At 41.0% G+C, this 25,527-nt stretch overlaps 1 protein-coding gene across 6 annotated transcripts in view; it reads right to left on the bottom strand.

Moving 5' to 3' along the window:
• Positions 1–25,527, bottom strand: part of TBX15 (T-box transcription factor 15) — a 131,824-nt gene that overhangs the window by 25,830 nt on the left and 80,467 nt on the right. For all 6 annotated transcript variants that reach the window (XM_081492936.1, XM_081492934.1, XM_081492931.1 and 3 more), the window contains exons 2-6: positions 24,375–24,588; positions 19,310–19,411; positions 17,460–17,631; positions 16,192–16,359; positions 4,669–4,733 (exon numbers count right to left, since the gene is read on the bottom strand). In XM_081492936.1, coding sequence (XP_081349062.1) covers positions 4,669–4,733; positions 16,192–16,359; positions 17,460–17,631; positions 19,310–19,411; positions 24,375–24,475 — 608 coding nt within the window. In that variant the 5' untranslated portion in view covers positions 24,476–24,588. The remainder of the gene's footprint in view (positions 1–4,668; positions 4,734–16,191; positions 16,360–17,459; positions 17,632–19,309; positions 19,412–24,374; positions 24,589–25,527) is intronic.

Genomic DNA, 25,527 nt, shown 5'->3' with positions numbered 1-25,527 from the left:
ACACCCTCACTGTACAGGGCCAGTTCAAATGGCCTGAACATTGCTAATCTACAATTAAGCTAAATCAGTGTCTTACAGCAGCAGTCCATCTCAGATTTGAATTAAAATTGCCCTTAGTCTTTCCTACAAAGACTATTTATGGATTCACTCTTTCTTCTGTTCTTAGTGTCCAAAACCAGCTCCCCACTGTTGCTTTACCTGACTCACCCCTGGTTGGCTTAATGCTTTCTTACTCCAGAGGTCCCAATTTTTAACTTCTCTGCCACTCATCAACTCTGTTTAATGTTTTGTAACTAAAGGAACAATTATTATTTTACTCTATATACCTGGTACTACAGGGGGAAAAATATAAGAATAAGAACCTGAAAAAGGTAGAGCCCCATCTGCAAGGAGCTTCATTCTAGCAGAGAACAGACAAGAGCCCAGGAGCACAGATCACAAGACAAAACTCAACTCAAGCTAAGGGAATATTTTCCCCCAGGCGCAAGAAGATGTTACTGCCCCCTCCTTATGAGGAATCTCCCAGAGGGGATGCTGGATATTGCACCCTGGGAGTGGGCCTACTAAAGGTAAATACATATTGATGCTTTCACCCAAAGCTGAATTTGGGCTACACAATTTCTGAGAAATCTAGAAGGAAGAACAACAGAAATAAACAATCTCCCTCCCATTGCAGAGACAATGCCTGGAAGCAAAATCTGTCAGTGTTTTCACTGCAAAAGGACTAGATATCTACTACTCTTCTTTATAACATGAACACACACACACACACACACACACACATACTTTGGTAGACACTTCTATTCAGGGACATAATTACATGGGAATGAAAAGTAGGAGCTCCGTAAGTAAAGGTCGAAGGGCAGTGACCTCATCACACTGTAGCGTGTGAATGATGCTTCCTAAAGAAGCAGGAGGAACCATGATGGGCTCTGATGATGTCACAGGGCTGACACAGTGAACTCGCTGGGATTCCCATTGGGGTTCCAGAATTCCCAACGATTATCACCCCTTGTCCTCATTTGAACTCAGAATAAATTTCTGAGAGAGGCCTAGGAGCCTGATGCCATGGAGACCAAGACACCAGTTTTACTATTGATAAAAAGTATTTGGAGATGACAGCACAGGCTTTTCAGACGAAGGCTGAAAGAGTGTGCTGGAACTCCCTGAAATGAGTTGACTTCCTGCAGGCCTCCTCTGCTGGGCTTACTATGCAATGGGAAGAGCCCAGATTGCATACTTTCTGCAGGCAAGCAATCCTGAAGAGTTCCAGACTCAGCAATCATATCTGTCACCCTGGTTCCCACTGAGGGGAAGGAGAAAGTGATGGGGCTACAAGCCACGAATACTGCTCATAGACCTCTCCTTTCATTCAAATAAGAATGGGAGGACTTCCCTGGTGGCGGCAATGGATAAGAATCTGCCTGCCAATGTAGGGTTCGATCCCTGGCCCAGAAAGATTCCACGTGCTACGGAGGAACTAAGCCCATGTGCCACAACTACTAAAGCCCATGTGCTCTAGGGCTGGTGAGCCACAACTCCTGAAGCTCTCATGACTAGAGCCTGTGCTCCACAGCAAGAAAAACCACTTCAATGAGAAGCCCGTGCACCACAAGGAAGAGTAGCCCTGCTCTCCGCAACTAGAGAGAGCCCTTACAAAGCAGTGAAGACCCAGGACAGCCAAAAATAAATGGATAAGAATGGGAAATAAGTGTCCTCACAAGAGCTGCCTCAAGTTCTCAATGTTCAGAGGACACTGCTGTCACTCTAGCCACGCTCTGTCACCCCAGCACTGTAGTGAGAGGTTTATGAGCCTAGGGAGACTCATGAGAGGCTTTTTAAGAGAGTGTAGTGGCAGCTGCATCCTCCCATCTTTCCTCTCACACTCCCCTCTGGAACCTCAGGATCACATTGGGATTGATGGAGATCGACAAACCTGAACGTGTTTTGGTTTGAGGTCTGGCAATTTCTGTAACTCCAAAGTATTCCACAAATGTTTTGTGTTCTACAAAACCAAAAAACACTGGCCAAGCACTTTCCCTCCTAATTTTTAAGCCCATGTGTCTTTAAAGGAAATGTAATCCATATGTTTCGGGTACATTTCTGTGCAACTCATCAAACCATGCACGTCTGTATGAGTCATCTGATGTCTAAAATGCATGGGGAAAATCATAGATTCTTAAGAACTCTGTTAGCACAAGAAAGGCCATCAATGAGCCACTGATTAGAAGGTGATGAACTAACTGGATTCTGGTGTTGGCATAGACCACCAGTTCCTGGAGATTTATAAATAATCCTCTATATCCTCACCCATCAATTTTCCCATCTGCCAAACGGCATTAATAATTCTTGCTGTCATCCTGCAGGCAGCCAGTAAGAATTAAAGTGTGGTTAACAGGCAATTTTGAGCTTCTTAAAGAGAAAATACAGGGACTCCTGTATTTGCCCCAACAAGTTTATTTTAGTCTAGCTTCCCAGAGAGCTGGAGGATGAGAATGGCTTCTACCTTCGCTAATTCATCCCAGTCCCTTCATGACACAGGTGACTTCACTCTCATCACATCACAGTTTCACCTGCTAGGGACGTTCAGCCTGACCTCCTGTCCTCTACTAGGGACCCCTTATTTACAGGGATATGGGGTTGTGAAGATCCTCTGGAGAGGGAGCGTGGCAACCCACTCCAAGATTCTTGCCTGGAGAATCCCATGGACTGAGGAGGCATGTGGGCTACAGTCCATAGGGTCACAAAGAGTCGGACACAACTGAAGTGACTGAGCGCGTGTGCGCACACACACACAGAGGAAGTAAATGACAAAGTCATGGTGAATAATCTGCATAGACAGCCAGAGAATACGGGTTGATTTATTTGGAAAAGGGAAAGTTCTGGCTACTTGAGTAGGATCTTTAAGTAGAGAAATGATTTTTAGAGAATACGCTCTATTCTCCATATCTGTTGAATACAAAATAAGCAAGATTAAACTGCTAGCATGATAAAGCTTAAAGTGCACAGACTTTGATGTGAGGTGGACTTGGGCTATCTTCCCTACTCCAAGATTTACTATGTGACATTAGGAAAGCTGCTTAAGCTCTCTGAGCCTGTTTCCTCATTGGTAATAAATGGGTTGCCTTAAAAATTAGAAAGAATGTTAAGTAAAAAGTCTAGAACACAGTAGTGTTCAATCACAGATAACTTCTATAATTACTGATATTACTGAAAACAGCCTGCAGGTTTTAATATGACATAATAAAGAATTTACATGCTATCAGAAAGTAATGAATAAGACACTGAAATGGGCTAATGAGGATCTCTAGTTCTATTTTCCCGGAGTTCTTACAAAGAAGAGCAGTCCATCACTCAGGACAGACATTTGACTGTCCTAAGCAGTAAGATATTCACCAGCCTTAAGGCAGACACAGACCATGGCCCAATGATGTGCCAAGGTCCTTTCTAGCCTAGTGAGGAGACAGGAGAACCTCAGGACTTGAACTGAGCTGTTATCGCAATTTTCTAACCAGAGATATATGCTTCAAGACACAAGGTCTTAATCTCAAGATTAAAGTGTGCCTCCAATTCCCAGTGCAAGCTCTAATCCTGGTCAATACACCCTCTCTATTCTAATTTTCTCTTCTAAGTCATGCCTCTGAAAAACAAGGAATCCAACGGGAAGACAAAACAAAGGGAAAAAGGAGAAAAAAGGAAAGCATTCTTTGGAATGCCAGGAAGAAAATAAACATGAAATGCTGCTGGAGATACAGAAGGAAAGAAAGTAATTGGATACCTAAAGTCACTAGGATTGGTCTCTGGAGACAGATGGTGATGTCTAGAGTAGAAATTCTTAACTTTTTGGTCAAAGATATTTTTTGACAATTTGAAGAAAGCTATGGACCTCTCCCCAGAAAAATGCACACCTGGCCATCCACTTACAACTTTCCTTTCATTATCTGGTAACTCACAGAACCCCTGAAATCTGCATGGACCCCAAGTAAACACCTTAAACACCATAGAGGCTTCTTTATGAAAGGCCAGCTTCTATTTTGAGCTCCTCTTCACTAGCAAAGTTCTCAATAAGCCCAGAAGGCAGAGCCCCAGAAAGGAGGCAAAAGGAAACAGCTTACAAGCAAGTTCCTGACTTGGCCATTGGGCATGGAATAGAAACCATTCTTCATTAGCTACATTTTGAAAACAAAGGCCTTTGTCTTATTTTAAAGAGTCATTAACAGGAAGGCATTTTCCTTAGGCTATTCCACTAACTGGGCTTCCCAGGTTGCACTACTGGTAAAGAAGCCAGCCACCTGCCAGTGCAGGAGACACAAGAGACAGGAGTTCAATCCCTAGATGGGGAAGATCCCCTGGAGGAGAGCATGGCAACTCACTCTAGTATTCTTGCCTGCAGAATCTCACGGACAGAGGAGCCTGGCGGGCTACAGTCTGTGGGGTCACAGTCGGATACGACTGAGCACGAGCACAAATTACAAACAAAGAACTGAATAATTCAACCTTTGGGAGGCAGCTTTCTGATTCTTGAACAACTACCCATTTCTCTTGGCCTGCGTCAGTCTAGCATGCAAATGTTCTCCAAAAAGCAGGAGCCAGAGCCACCAATGGGGCGTGGGGAAAATAATGCCACGTAGAAAAGAAAGATCAGTGAGTCTTGTCCAATTTGCTCACCTGTTTCTTCCAGAATCTCTGAATCCTTTAGCAAAAGGGTTTCGGTCAATTTTTAATCTGGTGATCTGGAAACAAACAAAAAAAAGGATGAACTGTATTTATATTAACTGATTTCTTTTTTGGTTGCTCCTAGAAAGTTAACAAAAATCACCCTGTGAACAACAGCTGTTATTTTTATTTAACTTCCCTTTAGTTTGAGATTTAGATTGAAGTTGACATAGGACTTGGGCCTGGCACACAGATGTCTGACCCACCTGACCCACTTCTTCCTAAAAACCAAGGTCTTCTCAGTATGTGACTCTGTAAACTCTCTTCTGCTCACCTTCCTTGCCCCCAAATGGTGATAAATCATTTGCCCAGACAAACAAAGGTATCCAAATGGAAAACTGGACAATGGTCAGATACAAGACACACAGGAAGTACCTGAAAAGTGCTTGTTGAATGACTGAGTAAATGAATGAGTGAGCAAGTGAGTGAAGAATGAATGAGTGGATTCAGTCAATCCAATCAGGTGCAATTAGACAACCAGACAACCTGCCTCAGCCTGACAGAACCAAATAATTGCCTGCATTTCTAGTTTCACTTAAGCTGTGCCTTTTTTGCCTTTGTGTATTGCTCATCTGATATGACCTAAAATGATCTTGTAGACAACACAAAAAAGTAGCTAGACTTTGGTCAAGGCTGCGCCCAAAGAAAAATCTAGAAATGGGGGATGGGATGGGGCAGGATGCAGGGCATCTCATCCAGTTTCTTAAGTCACATAGTTAATCAAAAGAAACAAAGAAGCAGCTTCATAAGGCTGAGCAAATCGAGTGCAAACAATTGTAACCCAAGTTGGATGGGTCTTTAGGAGTCATCTGGTTCAAACACCACTCAACACAAGATCTCCCTCAACTGCATCCTATCTTCGTCCCCTCCCATTCTGCTGTGGTATACATTACCCTATTGCCTTCAGACCAGAACAGGCCTGACCAACAAATTCCACCTGCGCTCATGCGTTTCTGCCTTTAACCTTTGTCATGGGAGGCATTTTGATATCTTCTGTCTGAACTGGATGTTAATGACTCACTACATTCAAACAACAGAGACTTAGAGGTGGGGCCTAGGGAGCTCAGGAAAGGAGGAAAGTCATCCTCAATGATAATTCTAGAAATAAGGAAATTTCATTTTTAAGATCATCTTCCCATTTCTTTTTTCTTACCTTTTTAAAATTCATTTACTTTTTAAAATGAATTTATAATTCATTTATTTTTTAAAATGAATTTTAAAATTCATTCATTTTTTAATTGGAGGATAATTTCTTTACAATGTTGTGTTGGTTTCAGCTTCACAACAGTATGAATCAGTCATAATTATACATATATCCCCTCATTCTTGAGCCTCCTGTCCCCCTCCCATCTCACCCCTCCAGATGGTCAAAGAATGAATTTGAGTCAGTTGAACTGAGGTGGATGAACCTAGAGCCTGTTATACAGACTGAAGTAAGTCAGAAAGAGAAATACAAATACCGTATAGTAATGCATATATATATGGAATCTAGAAAAACAGTACTGATGAGCCCATCTGTAGGGAAGGAATGGAGATGCAGACATAGGGAACAGACTTAGGGACATCTTCTCATTTCTGATCACAGCAGAACTTATCACTAGGACGTCTAACATTGTTTCTTACATTGCAAATCTTTCTAGGTCCCTCTTCTGTCTCCCTTCGTCACAACAGAATTTCCTAAAGCCACAGTCTGAAGGTCTTTAAAATACAATGTGAGATTATGACAAACAGACTCTGACTTGAAAGTACCAAAGTTTATTTTTTCCCCCTAAACATTCCTTGCTTCAGAGTGGCGCACTAATAACGTAGCACTAATAATGAAGCAAAAGCAATTTTACATCCATTTTATAGACCAGAGCAGGAGCCTGAAGCTTCAGCTTTCTAAAGTCTAGTGTCTGCCCTGTGAATACTATATTGACTTTAAAGACTGTCACTGCTTTTCCGTTTTTGACTTAAAATCAGTTCTTTCTTCCTCCATAATCCATAGCAATAAACCACACACCATATTTTCTTTTCAAGTTGGAGTTATAATATTTTATTTTCTCTTTCAAGTTGGCTTATCCCGTCCGACTCATTTATGATAGCGGCTTGTGATATATGATTGCACTGCCATGTTTTGGGGACACAGACCCCTGTAAATATAACTATGTTCTATTTCATGAGCCTGGGAAAAACAGTTGAAAACCTATTTCCCACAGTTCCCCGTATCTCAGGCCAAGGGGTCTGCATGGAGATTTAATAGACAAATGCCACCAAATGTTAGGAAACACAACAATTTTCTACTTGTTTCAAAGTTTTTAATGTGGGATCTAGAGAGTTTTATGAAGAGGGTGATGGTGCTACTCATTATTCATTTATTATCAAGGGTTTCCCAGGTGGTGCAGTGGTAAAGAATCCGCCTGCCAATGCAGGAGATGCAAGAGACACAGGTTTGATCCCCTGGATCAGGAAGATCCCCTAGAGAAGGAAATGGCAACCCACTCCAGTGTTATTGCCTGGGAAATCCCATGGACAGAGGAGTCTGATGGACTACAGTCCATGAGGTTGCAAAGAATCAGACACGTGTGAGCATACACATTGCATTACATTTGTGTGCAAAGCCATGTGACAGGTTGCAATTGCAGAGTGGTGGACAGTCAGTACTGTGTATCATCTGTGCCTTCCCCAATAAAGCTTATAATCAAAGAGAAAAAAGAAGATATATATATATATATTAATTACAACATAAAAAGTTATAAGGTTTTGAATAAAGGCAAAGTGCCATAAGAGCTTAGAGGAAATAATAATTGCTCCAAGCTAGCTGAAGGGCTCCCAGGTTTCACCTTAGAGGAAGCATGTAAGCCAAGCTGGGAAGGATGCATAGGATTTCAATGAAATCTGAAAAATGGGGAGAAAGGAACAAGGGAAACATTTAAGAAGAAAGCTCTTACGTAAGTCACAGAATTGAAGTGGGAAAGAATGAAGCTTTTGTTTTGGCTGCATTGGTCTCAGTTGCATCATGTGGGATCTCTGTTGCAGTGTACAGACTTTCTAGTTGTTGCGCATAGACTTAGTTGCTCTGTGGCATGTGGGATCATAGTTCCTCGACTGGGAACCGAACCTACATCCCCTGCATTGGAAGGCAGATTCTCAACCAGCAGACCACCAGAGAAATTCCAGAATGAAACATTTTTAAGAAACACTGAAGAGTCTGATGTAACCAGAGCACAAGGTACAAGAAGAGAAGCGTGAGAGAGAAAACTGAGAGGTTGACCTCATGCCACTCATGAAAAGCCTTTACTACCCTGCAGACACTTAGTTACCCTGTAGGCAGAAGAGAGCAATATTAGCTATCCACACCAAATTATGACACCGATTAATGCTTATGCCAACAACTTTGGCTATGCCTACAAATACCAAGGGTGAGTTTCCCAGGTGGTTCAGAGGTAAAGAATCCTCCTGCCAACTCAGGAGATGTGGGTTCTATCCCTGGGTCAGGAAGATCCCCTCAGGGAGGAAATGGCAACCCACTCCAGTATTCTTCCCTGGAGAATCCCATGGACAAAGGAGCTTGATGGGGTCACAAAAATTCAGACATGACTGAGCACACACGCATACACAAATATCAAGGGTAACATGGACTGTATTTTGGAGGAGTAAATCAATGTGTTCACAACATCAGTAATCCCATAGTTTCCATATCAAGAGCCACCTGGTAGATTCAGTATAGTGCATGCTAAGTCGCTTCAGTTGTGTCTGACCCTTTGCGACCCTATGGACCATAGCCCGCCAGGCTTCTCTGTCCATGGGATTCTCCAGGCAAGAATACTGGAGTATGTTGCCATTTCCTTCTCCAGATTCAGTATAGAAAGGGATGCAAATGACAGCTTGCTCTCCTGCAGAAGGAAAGATGTGACATGAGATGAATTTTTATCAGGTAGAAAAATAAGTAAAAAAATCCTCCCTTTCTACTCCAGTGGGACATGAGAAAAGAGGTGACAGACAAAAGAAAAGCAAGTAGTTAGGTTTACATGTGCTTTTGCTCTCTACTCAAACTAAAAGCCAGGGGCGGGGCTGGGGAGACTCAGAGGCACACCAGCAGGTCACCTCCATACACACATGAGGTGGCTGCAGTAGCACAGATACAGCAGGAGAGGCCTGATTCAGGATTCCCGAGCCTTCCATGGCCCTTCTGCAGCGGGTCAGGGACTCAGAAGAGAAGGCAGGGTGACCTTGACACAGAGGTGCTGCAGTCCAGACAAGAGCCAGAGGACCTGGGTAACACCTGAGGTGGAGTCGAGGTATCCAGGGAAGCCCGGGAGGTCCGACTGAGGCAGGAACACAAAAGCACAAGTTCAACGGTCTCCTGTTGGTAGAACATATCAACACAAGGAACCCAAGGACCAGCCCAGACCTGGCCCCAGGCCACACTCCTAGCAGAAGCCAGTAAGGACCAGAGGACAGCACAGGGGTCCCCAAGCAACCACAATGAGGACTCATAAACCCCACTGCACCCATCCCCGCCCATGCACTGTACATCTGGAGTAGCAGGGGAGGCTCATTGGAATACTTCATTATCAACCGTACCCTTAATGTTATTTACTTACTATGATTAAATAGGACTGTTGACCTCTGCCTCTCCATCTTAGTTAGACCAGGTCACTGTTGTCTTTTGACTAAACTACTCTAAATACCCTTCAAACTAACCTCTCCTCTTCCACTCTTGTGTGCTAAGTCACCTCAGTCATGTCTGACTCTTTGCAACCCTATGGACTGTAGCCCGCTAGGCTCCTCTGTCCATGGTAATTCCCTAGGCAAAAATACAGGAGTGGGTTGCCATGCCCTCCTCTTGGGGATCTTCCTGACCCAGGGATTGAACCTACGTCTCTTATGTCTTTGTCCAATCTCTTCTCTTCACTCAGCAACCAAAGTGATCTTTGTTAACACATACTCAGACCATGTCACTCCTTCAGTGCTTATCACTGGACTCAGAATTCAATCCAAGCTCAGCATGCCCTGGCTCCTGCCTGCCTCTCCATCCCCACCCACCCTCCCCTAACTCTGGTCCACAGGCTCCAGGCAAACTGAGCTGCTCACAGAGTTGGAATGTATCAAGCTCCTTCCCTGCTCAGACCCCTCACATGCACTCTGTGCTGTGCTTAGTCGTTCCAGCTGTGTCCAACTCTTTGCGACCCCATGGACTGTAGCCCACCAGGCTCCTCTGTCCATGGGATTCTCCAGGCAAGAATACTGGAGTTGATTGCCACTCCCTCCTCCAAGGAATCTTCCCAACCCAGGAATTGAACCCGGGTCTCCCTCATTGCGGGCAGATTCTTCACTGTCTGAGCCACCAGGGAAACCCATTCTATCCCCAAACTAAAATGTTCTCTTCTCTACTCTTCATATAACTGACTCCTCACCCTAAGTCTCAATCCAAATGTTAACCTCCTGAGAGAGGTCTTCCTTGACTACCCCTCCAAAATAGGGTACTTCTGCCACTCTCTTAACTACACTCTATTTTTTCTAAATTATGTATCATTTATTTGTTTTTTTAACATAAATCAATTATTTAAAAGGGATAATGAAGAATTGATAAATTCTCTTATATTTTTGTTCATAGCTAGTTTATCTCCCATCTATTGTAGTAGTAAGTCAAAATTTGCACTTAGCCTAACATTATAATATGCATGTTACAATTAAATAAAGTGAAATTTATTTTCAACAATATTAAAGATATATTTTATCCCTATTATTTACAATAGCATCCACAAAGACTTGGGAGGAAAATATATATCTATATATTATAGATAGATATATGTTAATATAGATGTGGGTTCAATCCCTGATTGGGAAGATACCCTGGAGGAGGAAACGGCAACCCACTCCAGTATTCTTGCCTGGATAATCCCATGGACAGAGGAGCCTGGTGGTCTACAGTCCACAGGGTCGAAGAGTCAGACATGATTCAGCATGCTACAGCCACAGCCAGTCAAAATGACATGCTATTTGTGTTCAATGAATGCATAGAGTGAAGGAGTGAATGAATTTCATTCATCGGTGAAACAGAAATCACCAGTCCCAAAGCCATAATAAACCTTAGAGAATATAGACCAAACAACTCCCCCAATCCTATTTGCTTTCACTATAGGGATTACAGACAAAAATCTTAAATGCCTTTCCTGTCAGAACAAGGTCTATTAGTAACTTCCGTTGTAACTAAAGCTATTCTACAGCAGTCGTGTTCAAACTTGGTCCAATAATAACGAGGCAATGTGGAAAGTACAGAGGTTATGGAAGCATTTTTCTTCACTGATTTTCTTTCCATAACCTTATACTGATTTGTGTCGTCTGAGTTATTGAAGACAATGGCACATAAGGGGGTGGTTATGGCTTGCCACTATTCATTTTAATCATTTTCCCTCACTGTTTTGCCTAGTAACATAGATGCAGTTAATAAATCAGGTATACCTCACCATGCACAGTGCAGACATAAAGAGCACAACCTACAAAGAAAATCTGAATATCCTCAGTATAATTTCACCGAACCAAGGCTCAAAGGGACTTCCCTCATTAACATACTCTTATTCTTATTTTTTTACCAGATTGCTTGAAAAGTATTCCATCAGGATAAAAAAATTTTAATCCAATATGAACAAAAATTCTATGCTAATTTGATTGCAAAGTTAAGGCAAAACTGGCTCACTAGTTCAGGTTATAAGAGTGGCTCAGAAATCCTATTGGATTTGCTTACACAAACCTGGCCTGGCTGTGGTTTCAGACTTCCCATACAGTTCATGTAGCCAATTCTCATCAAGAAATAAGACTGTGTTACCTGAGGAAGACAGGGCTGTGCCATTTTGAAATCTAGTTTCCTATTCGGAGAAAAAAAAAAAAATCAAGGTTCAGCAGTCTTTTTCCCTTAGAAAGGACAAAGACTCTGCAATGGAAATTTCCTGCTAATTCCATGAGGACATATATTGGCATCAGCTTCTAAGAAAAAGCATTAAGGGTAGAATCACCTTTATTCCCACTTCTACCACCTTGTCCTCCTCGATGAGAGTCTGAGTATCGTGTACTTTCCTCTCTGCCATGGGCCTGCCAAGTTGGCACTCCAAGAGCTGCTGCTGCTCAGTCACTTCAGTCGTGTCCGACTCTGTGCGACCCCATAAATGGTAGCCCACCAGGCTCCCCCATCCCTGGGATTCTCCAGGCAAGAACATTGGAGTGGGTTGCCATTTCCTTCTCCAACGCATGAAAGTGAAAAGTGAAAGTGAAGTCGCTCAGTCGTGTCCGACCCTTAGCGACCCCATGGACTGCAGCCTACCAGGCTCCTCCCTCCATGGGATTTTCCAGGCAAGAGTACTGGAGTGGGGTGCCATTTCCTTCTCCGACTCCAAGAGCAAATAATAGCAATAATAACTTCAGTATGTTAGCAGCCCTGGGAGTCTATGTGTCGGTCAGCAAGGGTGAGTAGAAAGAATGGGCAAGAAAAGCATCAATTATTTCATGAAAATAGAAACTTTTTCTTCACATGCCACTCCTATTTATATGCAAAGAAGCAGAATCACAAATACATCAGGAACTTGGTAGTAGAGGTATGTTGGCTAATTATGCACTCAGTCATGTTCCAAGCATGTAGTCAGTGCTGCATGGACTATAAATAGCTTAGAATTATGGAGATGGAAGAGTCTTTCCTTCTAATTAGTGGTTTCAGTTTCAGGGCATCCCTGGTGGCACAGTCGGTAAAGAATCTGCCTGCAATGCAGGAGACGTGGGTTCGATCCCTGGGCTGGGAAGATCCCCTGGAGGAGGAAATGGCAGCCCACTCCAGTATCCTTGCCTGCGTAATCCCATGGACAGAGGAGTCTGGTGGGTTACAGTCCATGGGGTCGCAGGAGTCGGACATGACTTAGTGACTAAACCACCACCACCATGGAGATGGAAGGGTCCTTCCTCCTAATTAGTGGTTTGGGGCTTCAAATTGTCACAGGCCAATTCCAAATCCTCCTCTTCCACCATGTGAAGGATCAATATTGATACTGCAATTTTTTATTCTACCAAATAAAGAGAATTAATAGCTCCCCACTATCTCTTCCTGCCATCACTATTTCTTAAAATAAATGATATTTTAATAACACATTGAAGCCCCCAAAGACAAAATAACTTGCTCAAAGTGACACAGGAAGCTAGTGGAGAATTTAGGACTAAAATCCAGGTCTCCAAATGTCTAGCCCATTGCTGTATGTGGAACAACGCACTGCCTTTCCCTAGGAAGGCTGGACAACAGTTCACTTCCATCCCCTCTACTGTCCTTCCTGCCCTGTGCTCCTCTGGACAAGTCCCTGAGAACAATGAGAATCTATCCCTGACTGTTTCCTCTTTCATTATTCATAGCACTCTTTAACCCTTCCCTCAAAAAAAAATATGAAGTAAACAACTTTGCTTTAAGATATTATTTGTTCTCAATCTAGAAGGCTGAGATATAAAAACACAGTAATCACTGAATGCAGCTCACAAAAGAGAACCGTTATGCTACCCAGCATCTTCATGACAAGTTTGAAAATTATTGGTGCATAACAGATCTGCCTTACAGGATGCAGACCTCTAGATTCCTGGGGGAGAGACCCCAGGTTAGTTTTCTTTATTAGAAGGCACTGTGTTATATTAAATCATATCTACACAGCCAAAGGGAATGTTAAACAATCAGGCTTGTTGATTTATCCAGGGAATGGAGGCTTGTTAAACAGGCAAAAGCTGTTATCTGGATTTTAAAATGAGTGGAATTGAGTATGACTCATCTATTTTGAATGTCAGCACATCATGAATTCACCAACGTGACATGAGAACAGAGAGATCAAAGTGGTTACCTATTGAATATAACTCCTTCGAGAGCCCATGTACCTCCTCCAGTCCCCAAGAATCCTCTTTCTCCTTAATAAGAAATTTATTCTTTAAAATTGCCTCTATTCCTCATTATCTTTCATGCCTGTGCAGACCCAGGCATTTAGCAATGTAGGCTGACTACGATTAATTAGGTTTATGTCAGTGACAATGCATGTCCCCTCATCTAGTCCTAGTAAGGTCAGTACACTTTCAGGCCAGGAGACACGAGATGAGAGGAAAACACAAATTGTGTGACCTCAAGTTCGTACTATTTGCCAATAAAAAGGTAGAAACCCAACAGATATGTCTACTACCAAATCCCATGATCTTAGTCATAGCATCCTACTCCCGCCAAACTACCATTGCCCCTACTCAAGTCCATATGTGGGCTTCCCTGGTGCCTCAGTTGGTAAAGAATCTGCCTGCAATACAGGAGACTCAGGTTTGATTCCTGGGTTGGGGAAATCCCCTGGAGAAGGAAATGGCTACCCATTACAGTATTCTGACCTGGAGAATTCCATGGACAGAGGAGCAAGGCAGGCTACATACAGTCCATGAGATCACAAAGAGTCAGACACAACTGAGCAAATTTCACTTTCTTTTTCAAATCCAGATATAGGCAAAATATTTATATGAGTAGAATGTACTCAGATGCTGGAACATTGTCTATGAAATGCAAAGGAACTGAGAGAGATTTCATGCTCATGCTTGGTCTTCTTTCATTGTCGTAGTGAGTTGAGGAGTTTTAGCTTTAGCTTGAGTTACAATACTGACTCTCCTGGCCTCTAGAACGGATCTCAGTGAGGCAGTGGAATGGTCATTCAACAGTGTTCTACTTTGCTCTACAAGCTACATTCTAGAGTCATATTTATTGCCACATCTCTCCACCTGCATGAGAAAGTAATGATTAAAACGGTGGCTGGTGTAGTCTTGGAAAAAGTTCAATTATTCAAAGAACTTATATTTCCCCTCTTCTGTAATACAATTAATCCCAAAGTCCCAACTGCTCCAAAAGTCATGTTGATACTGCTGCTCTATCTTGTATCAGAGCTTAAAAAATCTTGATTATTAAAGTTTTTTGTCAGAACCCTCCATGGCCTCTGCAATTTTACTATTTGAGGGGTTTGAGAGAGTGTAAACAATTTTAAATAGCGCCATCGCAAACTAAAGCTCTTCTTCTACTTGAGATCAAATGCAGCATCTAAAAGGAAAGTCTGAAGTTGGGTACACTTTACAGCTTCTGAGAAAGTCCACAACCATATAGCACTTAACCTTTGTCCAACTAAGGGATTGCTGTGTATCAAATTCCCCTAAGATAAAAAGTATCCAAGGAATCTTACCATGATGTACTATGAAAGGTAGCAAAAGTTTCTATATGAACTGAAGATTGTGCAACACACCTTCACTGGCACATAGTAAGCCCTCAATAAATATTTAGGGGATGAACCTTTCCTGTTTCTTTCTTTGTTAGAGCACAGTGCCCAATATAAAAGGTATTGAGTTCTATAGTATAAGTCCATTTTCATCCAAACAGGCCCAAAATAAAAGTATGCAGAGTTTCAAGTAAAATAAACAAGCAAAAAATCTTTGCTTTTGAAAAGAATCCACTGCAGGATCCTATTAATTAGACAATTTACCAAAATGTGAAATACAATCTAACTTACAAAATGAGATTCATATGCAACTTTTAGAGAACTGCATAAAGTGAGACAACGTGTAAATCCATCAAGTCATTCTCTTAAAAAAAAAAAAAAAAGAATGTTTTTTAGAAATGCCCACAGTAATCCTAGACTTGGCCTCTCTCTTCCTCTCCCCCACCAACTGGCTAATTCCTATGTGTGTCTCAACAACAGAAAAAGCTTCAGTTCTTCCAGGAAAACTTCCCTCATTTCCCACACCAAAGAAAAAAAAAAATAAACCTAACCAAAACAAAAAAACACCCTGTCCACATCTCTGTTATTTCACTGTATTATCATTATGTATTTATGTGTCTTTCACTCAACTTAAACTCTTCTTTGCTTAGGGAGAAATGAGACTAAGAAATGTGTCTTAATCTGCTAAGCTTAGAATATTATAAGTTCTCAATAAATATTAACAGAATGAATGAATATATTACTGACATCAAATCATACAGATCTTAGGGTGTGGCTGGTGAGCACATGCCAACTTCATCTGAAAGCATAAATGGAAGTGGTGAGTCTGACATAGACTCTGAGAGGCTTGACGACTTTGATGTAGCCTGATGGAGGGCTCCACGGAGAGGATAAAAGGGAAAGAATGAATCAAACCTCAGGAATTTCAAGTGATGAGGAACATTTGCCAGGATGTAGTAGAGATCATGAAACATGGGTACAAGTACAGAGAGACCTGAAAATGACTTAGGTTTGGTCCTCTTGGTCAAAGATCTTGTCTCTGATCTAAATCTAGACTCTGACAGCTGCTACCAGGCATTATCGCCTTGTCATCACCAGTGCTGTCTGTGCACCACGAGCCTTGTGGCTCTCACTCCAGCATTTCAGTGCCATGGAGAAGGACTAAGCAGTTCTTACAAAAGGATGAATAAACTCCATTAAAGGCAGCTGCAGCAGGCGACTCTCAAAGGCAGCCTCTTACCTGCTGGTTCTGATAGGCTGTGACGGTGGTGAACACTGTTTCAGGAAAGTTGAATGTCTTCACTCCATCCCCAATGGGGACGGGTTTGGTGGGTGAAAGGTCACTGCTGAAATCCTTGCGAATCACGTGAACTCGAGGCTGGTATTTGTGCATAGAGTGAAGAATGATCTGAAATGAGAAGGGAAAACATTACTCCAGGGTTGCCTCTAAGGTCCCTACATATTTTCTAGCTCTTATGCAAACAAATTACAGGATAAAAGCATTATAGGAAGAGCACAGATTGGAGGTGAGATGTACAGGAAACTGGAAATCAGTGTACTTGCCCATGGCTGGAAGGACTAAGTGACTGGAGCATCCCATCACATAGAATCCTGTAGCAGAGCATCTCAATCATAGGTGGTGAGTGCAAATGTGTCTTCTTCATTTGGATAAATACTGAGTGAATTGGTTCTGATACCAGTAGACTCCACTCCACTAAAAGGTCTCAGAACCCCTGCTGTGTGACTGTTGTTCCCTCCTGCTTCACATTTTCAGCATGGGCTCATCTGTCTTTAAATTTTACAAGCCATTATTTGCACTTTGTTATTGATTTTATGGACATTCTCTCATGTTATGTGAGAGCTAAGGGTATATGGGTATTCTCTCTTCCTCAGAAAGTTACCATTTCCCTAAAGATAGGAGCCATGATTTTCGCTTCTTCAGTCTTCTTCCATAGCATCCAGTGTGGATTCTGGCATTCAGTGAAAATTCAGTGTGTTTACTGCCAAAATTAAATCAGGGGCACCAATTATACCTGGCCAGCCTTAAGACCTAGTCTTCTCTTATAAATTCATAAATTTCTTGACCAATCAGCCAGAAATGCCCCTACAAGAGTTTCTCTGAGTTTACTGCCCTCAGAGGATAATATGAATTATATGACATGAATAATAGGAATTATTCTACTAAATGCTGTGATTTATTTCAGCATTTTGAAATGCGTCCTGTGCTTCTGTCTGAATTCTCCTGACTTGACAGTCAGCTCCTGGAGCACAAGAACTCTGTCTGATAAACACAACCTGATACATAATAGACAGTTGCTAAACGTTAGATTTGTAATAAATGTTATTTGACAAGAGGAAAAAAAACTTTTATGCTTGCTTAATTACTTTAAATGACTCAAAATAGCATAGAGATTCTTTTTTTACCCATTTGAAACAGCCTGGGACTAGTCAGTTCTAGAGCAAAAAAGGGAAAGAGGAAGGTAGAGGAGATGGGGTTATTTGACTCACATGTCCTTGATCATCCAATTCATTGTTGGTCAGCTTGAGTTTGTCAAAACTGACCACCTGTCTCATCCAAGTATCTCCAGAAGCTAGAGAATCAGGGTGTATATAAACTCTTGGGGGCACGGGGGAATCAGCGTTGCCAGCCACCATCCACTTGGAGCTGTGATACACGTATCTGAGACAGAGAGGGAGAGAGGAGAATTCAGAGACAGATGCAGGGGAGGAGCAGAGACCCGGGAAACAATTAGGGACAGGAGGGAGGAGACACAAATGAGAAAAAAATGGAGGAGGGAGGATTAAACAGAATACAAAGGAGCAAAAGGGAAGGGTGGATAACCAGGGAAAATGAAATAGAGATGGAAATGGGAAACAAGATGGGTGGGGGAGGGCAGAAAAGTGTTGTGGTTAATGATCAAAGCTGCAGCTCTCACAAGGAAAACATTCTCACAGTTCTTTTTCTTTCTTCTTCCTCTCCTTGCCTTGCACCCCTGTGTGCACACAGGCATCCTGAACCCACGTGTTTAGCTATGGAAAAGGTATTTTACTGCAACCTTTCACCTTTCAAATGCAAACCATATAATCCATTGGCCACTTGCTCAGGGTTTGGTTCCTTATTAAAAACATCTTCCATATTGTCCTATAAAACACAGCCATGTGCAGAGACCCTCCAAGCCTCTCACTTGTTAACCATTTCTTAGCTAAGACTCTGAATTTTGAAGCATTTTGACGAAAACTTAGTTTTGAACATCCACATTATTTTCCCACAAAGTCACTGGAATGAGACTAGGTTAATCAAAGAAAACTAAATGGGAAGTCTTTATGTTTCTGGGAATGGCTGCACTAAGACAGCAGTCTCCATTTTCACTGAAATGAAGGATATTTTTAAAGAAAGGAGCATCTCCCCTGCTAAGTCCAACATCAAAACCACTTTTTTCTTAACCAGCACTCCCTCTAACATACAAGTAATGAACTTCTCTATTCACCTCTAACCTCCAAATTCATGGGCTTAGGGCCAAGTTCTGAAATATCTCAAAAATGAGCCATGACTCACTGATTTGATTGAGAACTCAGGAGATCAATTAAGCCACAACCTGTTTCCGACAAGAACTATGTGTGAGACACATGGAGACTATGTTACCTTTTAATGGCTTTGAAGGAAAGTTATTTAGCAAGCTTGTTCATAATCCACATTAATTACCGATAATTTCCCTAAATAGATATTCTTCTTGAGGTCTTACCCAATTCTCCCATTCTTCCCCTCCATCAACAACAGGATAATCCATCTATATGAGTGAATATACTGTACTAATGCACTTCTCTGACCACTTTTCAAAGTAAATCATCTCAGCTCACTTAGTATTTCATAAACCAAATCATTCAATATGTTAATCACTTTCAATGTTAATTGAATTAGTTTTAGACCTAAGATCCATTTGATTTTTGCTACCCTGGCATACACTACACAATCTCACTTTAGAAAAAATTATTTATTTTTGTTTTTTTTTGGCTGTGCCATGCAGCATGCAGAATCTTAGTTCCCTGACCAGATATGCTCCCTGCAGAGGAAGCTCAGAGTCTGAACCACTGGTCTGCCAGGGAAGTCCCTATATAATCCCAGTCTTTATAGAAATGTTAGGAGAATTCCAGGCCAAACCATTACGGTTTCTGACTTCCTGCCTCTCTAGTAACTACTTCCTGTCTGGTGTTCTGCCACAGGCCTTTGGCATATCCTCTATCCTTGTTCCCCATCCAGTACATTGTACAGTGCACTGTTAAAATGTGTCATCTAATGAATTTACAGAACATCCTGGATGCTGGTGATGCCCACAATTCCACATGCCAGTCATCATTACCTGTATCTTTTATTGTCCACAGGTACAATGTCCATTGCTATGTAGTACTGCTGGTGTGGATCCAGGCCAGTGATTTTCACTCTCATGGCAGGAAACATCCTCCTGTGATGGGAAACAAGGCAGGAAGCTCAGCAATCAAAGGGGAAGAAGTAGCAAGAGTAAACACTTGATGAGTCTCTTCTTAATAGGAAGCACATCGAAATCCCATATCCTTTAATTCTCAAAGTTGGCTGTTTTTTTTCACTTTGAAAATTACCACTATCAAATATCCTGAGGATTTATACTGCTGAAATAACACCTCTTCTGAACTTAAATTGAACTGTTTGATTATTCATACACTCAAAGATCTCATACCATACCATGCTTTACATTATTAATCTTTAATGTGAGATAGATGGAGAGACAAGAGATAGATAGACAGATAAAATGCATGTATATACTTTCGCTATTAGACTGTAACATTCTTCTTCTCTTTTTTTTTGGCTGCACCATGCAGCTTGCAGGACCTTAGTTCCTCAAACAGGGATTAAACTGGGCCGCCTGCAGTGGAAGCTTGGAGTCCTAACTGCTGGGCCGCCATGGAATTCCCTAAAACATCTTTAAATATACTTACACTTTTATACTTAATACACTTGAATAACTTATATTCTTATTCCCCAAGTAGCTTATCACAATTGATTGCAGTGATCATGAAATACTTTTTGATTGTCTACTTGAAAATGACCACTCTAAAAATAATATCTGAAGAAAAGAAGAAAAGAAGAAAGGTGCTACCAGTTCTCAAACAAAGGACCACCAACATTTTTTTTTTTAACACATAAAACTGTAGAAAAATTTCTGCAAGTTCTCAGGCTGTCAACGTGTGTGTCAGAGGAAGGACCCTGTGGAATAAGAAGCAAATACCAAATGAATTCTAGTGGCCTCTGGGCAATACCTTGTTTCTACCACAATGGCTTGTTAAACTTGCCAAAGCAAGCGAGGTCAGGATATGGCACTTTACAACTACTCTCATAATTGAAGAGGAGGAGAGGGAGCAGCCCCAAAGAGGTATTGAGTTTCAAGGAGACTAAAATAAAATTCGCCATTCTTCTTTAACCATAAGAAAGAAGAAAAACATCAGGCTATTTTGCATGTCATTCATTTAGGAGCCAGACATAAAACGTGCTCAGTTTTTTAAAAAATGTGGATTGCCCTGAATGTGCTCTAGGGTACTTGTACACAAAATGCTGCATTAAGTTTAACCATCTGGGGCCAGTTAGTTGAACTGGGCAGAGCACAGTGCTAATGAGGTCAAGGTCACAGGCTTGATCCACATATGGCCTAATTGGCTTTGCTCCATTTCACAGCCATAGACCATACCCTGACCCCAGACAGTCATCTCACAAATGTGCACCGGTTGTTTACATGAGGGGCTTTCTGTGCTAGTCACATAATCTACTACTCATCAAAAATTACTCAGAAAACAAAAGTCCTCTGGTTATAGTTTGGTGACATCATAATCTTGTTTGAGGTTAAAGCACAAGAGTGACCACAGATCTTCAATAGGGATGGTGGCTATTTCTTAAATATTTGCAAAGAATAATGTCAGTATTACCAATTCTTCTTTTTCACATTATAACTTTCAGAAGCTTCTATTGGTATTTCAGTTTTAGATTTTCTTTCTCTATTCTTAAAGTTTAATTAGAAAGTCTTCTATTTTAGTATTATGGTGAGCTAATGAAATTTTATTGTGGGCTGCTCATAATGACTAAATCCATCATTCACTGTAGGTGAAGCACTTTGATTCACACTAACTCTTTCCAAAAATTTGGGAACCTTGGTATATACATGTAGGTATAGATCATTAATTCCCTTCTTAATAACAGTGACTTATGATTGTCCTGTCTATATAAATGTTTGGAGAACATCTTTCTGGGGGTGGAAAATCCTCTTTCTTACTACCTGAGATAAGAAAATGTGGTTTCTGTCAGCCAGCAACAGAGGGCTACACTACATTGAAAGAGATGAATTTATTTCCTGATGACTTCAAGAAAAAGGGTCAGATGGTTTTAAATTCAATACCTGTTTTGTCTGAAACATTTATATGACCTTGAGCGGAGAAGCTACCTGTCTTTTTCTAGTACTTCAGTTCTAAAATGAATGAGCTGTATGGCTCTGGATAAGTCATTTAAATTCACCATCTATAAAACAAAGGAAAAGAACTAAACAATCCTTACAATGACTTCTTGCTTTCAATTCTATGCTGATATTTGAATTCTCTCATTAAAATCTTACCAAAGTTGCTTTTTCTTTTTGTCAGTATTTTAGCACAGAATATCAAGCAATGTCATAACACCCAAGGAAAAATTAATCTTTCATATTCACAAAATGAGATGAGTTTAAGTTTAGTTTTCATTTTATGCCTAAATTTAGGTCAATTTTTTTGACTTCCAAACCCATTAATCCCTACAAATATCTCTGTCCATGGTGCTGACCAGGCATGTTCTGTTGGTGCCCTCAAAGATGGAGGGTTCTGTAGACTACAGTAGGTCTGAGTCAACAAGTTTACAGTTTGCAATGTGAAAAGAAGTAGATGGTGACTAATGTCTGAGAGGGAAAAAGAACAGAGAGGCATACATAACTAACAAAATGGAAACTGAAATTAAAACTGAAAAGGACACTACATAGGAAGAAAAATGAAGTGAAAAGGAAAGAATCAATTTCTGGGATGGGGAGGGAATGAAGGAAATTTACAGAAGAGAAAGACTTCTTTGCATGTTTCTGAGTGGTTCCAGAATTACTTGAGCAGAGTTACTGGTAGTAACATTAATAGCTGAGGCAATCCAACATGGAAGCAATGAATATAGTTTCTAAACCTAAACAAAGGGATATGAATAAAGAATGAACTGTATGTCTGTGCTCAGAATGCCTGGATATATTCAGGTTGTTGTTGTTTAGTCACTGAGTCATGTCTGACTCTTTTGTGACCCCATGGACTGTAGCCCACCACAGCTACATGGCTCCTCTATCCATAGGATTTCCCAGGCAAGAATACTGGAATGGGCTGCCATTTTCTTCTCCAGGGGGTCTTCCCAACCCAGGGAGTAAACCCACATCTCTTGCAAGGGCAGGTGGGTTTTTCAGGCAGGTTCTTTAGCACTGAGCCACCTGGGAAGCCCATATATTCAGGTACCAAAGTGAATTTGTGAAGGTAGAGATACAGAAAAGAAACACTGCAGAAGAAATCATGAAAGGACATCACAAGAGAGTTGTCAAGGAAGTGTTCGAACAAACTGAATTCACTGATGTGCAGGGAACAGGGAATGATATCAGGAACAAATGTGATTAAAATACACAGACAGAAGGTTAATAGTAGTAAGTAAACTGCCCCCCAAAGAAAACTGGAAAATCTGATAGACAATAAAAGTAGTATTTCCCCTCTCACCAAACTAATGCCCTTACCAAACACTAAGAAAAAGAGTAAAAATATCTTCCTTGAATTGCTGTTTCTGTCCAAGTCATAATATCTCGAAATGTAGACTGAAACTCAAGCAACAAAAAAAGATGGCTTTTGAAAGTGATCCTGAATAAACAGCAAAGTCTTACTGTATAGCACAGGGAACTATATTCAATACCCTGTGATAAACCATAATGGAAAAGAATATTTAAAAGAATGTATATATATGTGTGTGTGTGTGGGTGTGGGTGTGTGAATATACTGAATCACTTCGCTGTACAGCAGAAATTAACACACTGTAAATCAACTATACTTCAATTTTTAAAAAATAATTCTGAAAGGTATTTTGAAAGTAATTCTCCTTCAATTACTCAAATTGCTCCTCCAAATAAAGTTTTTTAAATGATTTTATTCTCTAGTAAAACTGAAAGAAGGAAGGGGGTTTACAGAGGAGGATGAAACTGAATAAGACTTCTGGTTCATTTTAAGATTATCTTTTTGTAACATCTTATTGAGAGGTTTCTCTAAACGCATATTCAAGTGAACTAGACCCAGTCAAAATATGCTTTTGCTTTAAATGTCCATGGTTCATGAAGACAGTTTACAATCAGTGAGGTGAGTGTTTTTGGTCTCCATGATGTGAGGCTACGTGGATTGACTTTGTAAACATGAAACCAATATAACTGTTTTAATTTCAATGAACTATTCTTATACACTAAAAAATTCAGTACAAATTTATTTTCATTTGAATTCAAAGGGCAAAAACTATAATCATTTCTTAACAGAACAGACATAAATACTTAAGACAATTGTTTTGGAGCCAAACAGATTTGTGTAGAATTCTGAGCTGTTCTTCACTACCTGTGTGGCCTTAGTTAAGTTAATTAACCTCTTCCAGCTTTTGCATCCTCATCTATATATGGGATTATCATATCCTACCTCAAAGGACTCCTGTGAAGTTTAAATAATGTAATACATGTTGAATATCCAGCACAAAACAGAGACCTAACTCTGAACATATTTAAAGATACCAATAAAGAAGTAGCTTAATTAACAGTGTTTATTTCAACAAATGCTGTGTTTTTAAAACTTTTATCGTCCTACATAAATTGTTTTGAAAGAGTTTCCATCAGGTCCCACTAAAGTGATAATTTCAAGCCAACAGTAAAACACAATGAATCAATCAGCAGGGTTCCAAAAATACACCAAGCCCAAATTTTACCAAAAACAAAATTCTTACAAAAATACCTGGCTGATTTAAATGCCTTAGAAGATGCAAGCTTTTTCTCTTGAAAACACTGGTTGGTGAAGTAACACTAGCTTTGGCGATCTATTGTTTGACTGTTATGTATCATGGATCTCGAGTATTGGCTGGAACACATTTGCAAGCAGAAAATGCTTGTGAGGGTAGAAGAGATTTAGGTTTGAGTGATCCTTGGAGGAAAATAGCAAAATCCAATAAAAGCAAAAAAAGCATTTTATCAAGACACCCAGATGCTAAAAAGTGAATGGGAGTGGCTTTGGCTTCACCAAGGCCACCTACCACAAATAAATAAAATGAAAAATGTAACAGCTCCTAAGTTTGTTCTCCTGGTCTTCGAATCTGGCTATTAAAGGAATTGTCCTTACCTGCCTGCTTTGGTGATAATCATCTCGGTTCCAATGTCATGGAACCTCTTCCAGAGGTCAGCACATTGCAGCTCCACCTGAATCTCTTCCATGGAAGACATGGCGGCAGGTACGGGGCCTGCAGCACCAGGGCCCAGGTCAGCGTGTGTGTCAAAGGAGCAGGAAGTCCGCTCAGTGAGCACCTCGGAGTCCGAACCTGTGCTCTGCTCGGAATCTGCAAAATAAGTAATTGAGCCTTAGGTGAGAAACTGCTGACTCCGCCCATGCCCCTGGCCTCAAAAAGATGGAGGCAGGGTGGGGGGCATGATAGGGTGGGGAGAGGGGTAACAAAAGGAGGCTTAAAGCTGGGAAGCTCCAGAGCACAGTACTCAGGGTATTTTTTTTTTTTAATGGTTTGTTTTTGTGATTTATGATCTTCTTTCAGGTTTCATGTTTCCAACATGACATCTGGCATTTTAGTAAGTTCTAGCAACAGCTGAAGAAAATTGGTCCACAACAGGCAATAGAAAGAGTATGAATGTCACCGTGTTGAAGGGAATGAAACCAAACTGGGGCAACAAAATAAACAAAGGCCAAATTTTAAGAAAGACATCATCACAGACTCCAGCTGCAAACCCAGATTAGACTTTTCAACTTGGGGGAAAAGATTCCATGCTAACAGCAATGTATTATTTAATTCCATACCACACAGCATCACTGTCCATCAGTCAGTTATTTTTAAACATAGCAACTTTTCCTCCATTTATATATCCTGGTTATCACAAGTAATGAAAAGTTGTTTGGTATCTTTAGAAACACCTTGTTGTATATTTGAGTAAATGGCTTTCCCTAAAGCCCAATCAGGCCATTTTGGATTAAAAAAAAAAAAAAAAACAGTCTGTTGTGAGGCAAGGATGTAAGCATATGGAAAAAGTTACCCCAAGAAGGCGGTTAAAACAAAGGAATAAATGAGTTTAGGAGACACCTTGATTGGTTTCTGAAGTATGGGCAGAGGGGAGGGCTGAGCCAAACAGGAAGGTAGGATTGAGAGCAACCATATAAAAAGCTGGCATGCTGGGCCAGATGGTCCTTTCCTCCTGCGTCTTCTATTCTCAAAGAAGGGGCAGCGTCGGGGGTGGGGGAGTAGGGAGGATGCAGACCAAAGAGAATGCTA

The sequence above is a fragment of the Giraffa tippelskirchi genome, chromosome 5 (genome assembly GCF_054371585.1).
Source record: "Giraffa tippelskirchi isolate mGirTip1 chromosome 5, T2T-mGirTip1v1.2.pri, whole genome shotgun sequence".
Lineage (NCBI taxonomy): Eukaryota > Metazoa > Chordata > Mammalia > Artiodactyla > Giraffidae > Giraffa > Giraffa tippelskirchi.
The sequence above is the reverse complement of the archived record's forward strand: the minus strand, read 5'-3'. Positions and strand labels throughout refer to the sequence as shown.